The 5,178-nt window shown below is 37.5% G+C and overlaps 1 protein-coding gene across 1 annotated transcript in view; it reads right to left on the minus strand.

Annotated features, from left to right (window-relative positions):
• Positions 1 to 1,056: 1,056 nt before the first annotated feature.
• LOC108252973 (chromaffin granule amine transporter-like) overlaps positions 1,057 to 5,178 on the minus strand; it is an 11,821-nt gene continuing 7,699 nt past the window's right edge. The window contains exons 7-8 of the mRNA XM_017446048.1: positions 2,761 to 2,888; positions 1,057 to 1,176 (exon numbers count right to left, since the gene is read on the minus strand). Coding sequence (XP_017301537.1) covers positions 1,057 to 1,176; positions 2,761 to 2,888 — 248 coding nt within the window. The remainder of the gene's footprint in view (positions 1,177 to 2,760; positions 2,889 to 5,178) is intronic.

Below are 5,178 nucleotides of genomic sequence, written 5' to 3' on the forward strand. Positions count from 1 at the left end.
ATGTTCTGTATAATACTGACCTATATTTTCAAAGAGAGATTGTTTTACATAGTACTTTACCTTCTCTAGATACATAATTATGACATTGATAGAAAGAGCATAACTCGTCATTGTATGAATCTCAATCATATCACGATTAGGATAAAGGATCTTGAACTTTCTGAGTCACTTGCCAAAATAACTGGCGCCACAAGCTACACCTGAGGTTAAACTGAAATCACGGATGTTCCAACATGGAATGTTCCTATGTTCTGTATAATACTGACCTATATTTTCAAAGAGAGATTGTTTTACATAGTACTTTACCTTCTCTAGATACATATCTTCATCTTCCATTGACCTTGATTTTTAACTCAAACCGTTTCTATTTCTAGCGCTGCCTGCGTATGAGTCAATCGGTTATCCGTGTTAAAGAGTTCACGCCCTAACCACTTGTTATCCGGTTCAGGATTTGCCTGGTTTGGTACCTTGCCTTGTTCAGATTGGTTCACTGCATTCCACATCCTTTTCGTTTGAAATTCCTCAGTCTATTATTGGTACTCGGAGTGTGGTTCATTTGGCATCGCTTTTTCCTCCGTTCTTGTTTGGTTTTTATTTCTTTTCTCTTTAGATTATGAGGCTAGGTCCGTGCTGAAAAACTGAATAGATGGAGTACAATCTGAAGGTCATGAAGCCAAATTTAGAATCATTGTGCATATCATTCTCAGAACCAATATTCCTGCCTAGCGTAGGAGTTGAGGTGAATTTACACTACAATGGATCGAAGTCGATCGACATCCCCTGGAACCCATAATTATAATTTATAAAGTATGTAGGTAAGCTCAAGGAATTTTGAATGAAAGAAAGAAAAGTTTATAGTGTTGATGGTCAGGTGACGGATATCGAATAGTGTAGATCTGTAGATGCTGCTTTGTAGATTGGAGATTCAAATTGAGGATTAGGTGCTTCCAGATTTGAATCCTGTTTGAAGAGCATTTCTTTTCAATGAGAAGGCTATCGCCACTATATAGTAATCAACATCAGTGACTCTTTAGCCGGAGTTTAGTGCTTCCTCATTTAGTCACTGTCTTCAGGATCATAGAAGCGTTGATAATGTTCCACGTGCGGTTTGGAGCAAGGTTTGTGCGATAGTTCGGTGGCGCTGTAACTCACGATAGGGTCTGTGAAACCGAGCCTCTGAAAAAGAGGAAAGAGGAAGCAAAGTTGGAAGGTTTACTTCTGTTAGTGACTGTCGAAAAATTGACTATTATTGCGAGATGACTTTTATTGAATAGTACGTCATTCTCTTGAAGAGATAGAGACTAAAAAATCTGGTGTGAACACGACTTTCTATTAAATTTGCGGAATACGTAGGTATTTGAAAAAAAAAAAAGTGAAAATTTTTCCGATTTTTGGTCAAAAATTTCCTATCTTAAAATGCTCCCCGTGTAATAAGGAATCATAAAAAGTATTCACACGACTTTCTATTAAATTTGCGGAATACGTAGGTATTTGAAAAAAAAAGTGAAAATTTTTCCGATTTTTGGTCAAAAATTTCCTATCTTAAAATGCTCCCCGTGTAATAAGGAATCATAAAAAGTATGAAAAAATTTTGATTTTTTTTTTTTCGAAGTTCGAAGCAACATTGACTTTGGTTGATATCTGGATGAGTGACTGTCCGATTTTTACCAAAAACAGTCGCGTCCGGGGATAGGTATCTTAAATAGCACCTTTTCAATTTGTTCCCAATATCGAACTTGGCAGATATTGTGATGGCCTAGCACAGGAATCACCTCCTCTCTGGTGAGCTGCCGGTAGCTTGCGAGTAGCTTGCGATCGATCCCTGACCTAGCAGGTGTGGGTATTGTATACATATAGTCGTACTTTAGCCTCTAACCATTAGATACTAAGTTATATTGGCACTTTCTGTAAGGTAACTTTTGGAACTCAATGCAGATTAGGGAGAAAGATATCCATGATGGAACGAGATAGAGACTAAAAAATCTGGTGTGAACATCACACGACTTTCTATTAAATATCTGGATGAGTGACTGTCCGATTTTTACCAAAAACAGTCGCGTCCTTGGACCATACCGGTATAGCATACCAAATTTCATTGCTCTACGACAAACCGTTCTTGAGATATTTTGTATACAAACTTATCAACCTTTTCCACGAAATAAGGGTTAAGTAACAATTACATTGGTTAACATATGAATGGGTGACTATCCGATTTTTACCAAATTGTTACAGTCGCGTCCTTGAACCATACCGGGATATCATACCAAATTTCATCGCTTTACGACAAAACGTTCTTGAGATATTAATTTTGTATACAACTTTTAACTTTTTCATGTTAATATCTGGATGGGTGACTATCCGATTTTTACCAAATTGTTACAGTCGCGTCCTTGAACCATACCGGGATGTCATACCAAATTTCATCGCTTTACGACAAAACGTTCTTGAGATATTAATTTTGTATACAACTTTTTACTTTTTCTATTTAAACCTGTAGTACATACGTTACGTACCATGGGCTAAAAATCACTTTTTTGACATCAGGGGATCCCAAAACGGATATTTCCAACCATTTCCCGATTTTGAAAATTTGGACAGATTGCAATATTTTCATTACTAGTATAGCTCGCTATACTGTAGTAATAGAAAGTAAAAATAGGACAAAAAGGAGTGTTTCACAGTAATTTTTATTTGGTAGCAATAAAATATTTGCTTAATTAGACTCGTTTGGTCTGTGTCGTAGCATGTCCCTCATCTTACCTTGCTAATTCCTATATTGGGACTCAGCAGAATCAGGACCGGACAGTAGATGATGTTTATAAACCCGACACATCTCATGAGCCATGTGAATCCCATGGCTTTCACCAGTTCACCTCCTAACAGCGGCCCTGAAATAAATTGAAAATCAACTGGCAATCCATTTTTCAAAGGAAAATATGATTTTGTATTTCTCATTGCAAAATATGAAATATGTTCCATGTATGAAATTCCTCCGTAAATCAGAGAGCTACTCCAGAATACATATTTCACGCTTCCCAATAGACTTTTAACATAATGATCTTAATATTACAGAGGAAAACTTTGCATTATTTGGGCCATTAGAAGTCCAACTGCGTGTTCGATTCCCGCCCGGAGCGGATTTTATTCTAAACAGGTAACCGCTGGCTTTTTCCTATCCTGTCTTCCTTCTTTGCTCACAGCAAGAAAAAATCAAAGTTTTTAAGAAAAATGTCCAAATCCTGTACATCCCAATTTTCCTTCAAATAAAGTTCCTTTTTTTCCTTCCAACAAGTACATTTCCAACAAGTTTTCCTTTCCAATAAGTTTATTTCCTACAAGCAAGTTTAGAATCCAACATTTTTGGTCCTTCGGGCCGGATCCTGAAAACAAGCAGCAGAATGTCGCAAGTAAAGGTAGTTTTGTTAAAAGCGAAAAGAGACATACCTACGAGTATTTCACGCTTCGCAATAGACTTTTAACATAATGATCCTAATATTACAGAGGAAAACTTTGCATTATTCAATTCAATTCAATTATTCTAAACAGGTAAGCATCGTTCTCGGAACCACTGGCTTTTTCCTATCCTGTCTTCCTTCTTTGCTCTCGGGACGATAAGACCTTAGAAGTTACAGATAGAGGGAAGCCTCTATCAAACATTGCTTGAACACATCTATCATATCTTTATTCTCTTACTCATCTTCACCTGTGATGGCAGTAACTTCAGTGGTCTCTATGCTGGGCTGTTCACTCCTTTTATCTTTATAGGTACTCTCTTCTCTCATCTAATATCTCCTTTTCTCTCCCTTCTACCCCTCCTTTCACTCCTTTTATCTTTATTTATGTACTCTCTTCTCTCATCTAATATCTCCTCTTCTTCTGTCCTATCTTATTTCTCCTTCTTCTATCTCTCCTCTTCCGTATATTCTACCTCCATCTTCATGCTCCTTCCTCCTTTCTCATGAGACATATGTAGGTAGGTTACAAAGTACAGGAAAACTATTTGTAAGTTGGACGGGAAAATGGAAATGTTTACGAACTTTTCCGAGGAAATTGTTTGGAAAAAGGAGAGGTGATATTTTGTTTCATAACTCTGAGATTTCTATCTCTCAAGAGACTATCAGTGTTGGGGCTATGAACTTAACCCATACATACAAACTCTTGATAAAAAAAAGGGAGGGTTACATGGAAAAAAAAGTTGAGCTTTCGATACTATTCAGGGTATCATCATCAGAGACAACAATGTTCACTCAAGAGTAATAGAACAATAAGCTAAAACACTGGTAGGTAGTTTTACGTTATTTTTAAATTAACATAATTATATTAATTATGTACCTACCCTCTGAAAATAACATATTATTATATGTATTGTAAAATAACATACATATGTATTATGTACTGCACCCACCCACCCACCTACCTACCATTTATTTTACAAAGTTGAAGGAATTTCCCTCCGCTTCTTTAGAAATCTGAAATGAGTATAAGAGAGAGAGAGAGAGAGAGAGAGAGAGAGAGAGAGAGAGAGAGAGAGAGAGAGAGAGAGAGATATAGAGAGAGCAGAGAGAGACGTGTTTTATAAATGCTGGTCGGGAAATTGTGAAATGTCTTGAAATATTGACAGATCTCTCTCTCACACACACACAACTCCTTCTTTTCCTGCCTCTTCTCTCTCTTTCTCTCTATTTCCCTGTATTCTCTCTTTCTGTTGCATCCCCCGAAGCTTCCATTTCATTCTCTCTCTCTCTCTCTCTCTCTCTCTCTCTCTCTCTCTCTCTCTCTCTCTCTCTCTCTCTCTCGTCTCTCTCTCTCTCTCTCTCTCTCTCTCTCTTCCTCTTCTGTCCTCCATGTGAAATTTCCGAAATAATAGAGAAAACTTTTTTTTGTGTTTGAATCGCAGAATCTCTCTCCCTCCGTCCTCTCTCTCTCTCTCTCTCTCTCCCTAATCTCCCTCCTCAACCATCTCCATCTCTAGTCTCTTTCCTCTCTCTCCTCTCTCCTCTCTATTTCCCTCCTAACATCCATCTCTTTCCCTTCTTTACTGCTCGCTCTCCACTTCTCCTTATAAAAAATAGGGAGAGAGAGAGAGACCTGACAGATAGGAGAGGTGGGGAATAATCTTTATAATACATACTTGAAATGGTTTTCTCTCTCGCTTCTACTCCATATGAATTTCTACGC

This window comes from Diaphorina citri, unplaced genomic scaffold, assembly GCF_000475195.1.
Source record: "Diaphorina citri unplaced genomic scaffold, Diaci psyllid genome assembly version 1.1 scaffold1070, whole genome shotgun sequence".
Lineage (NCBI taxonomy): Eukaryota > Metazoa > Arthropoda > Insecta > Hemiptera > Psyllidae > Diaphorina > Diaphorina citri.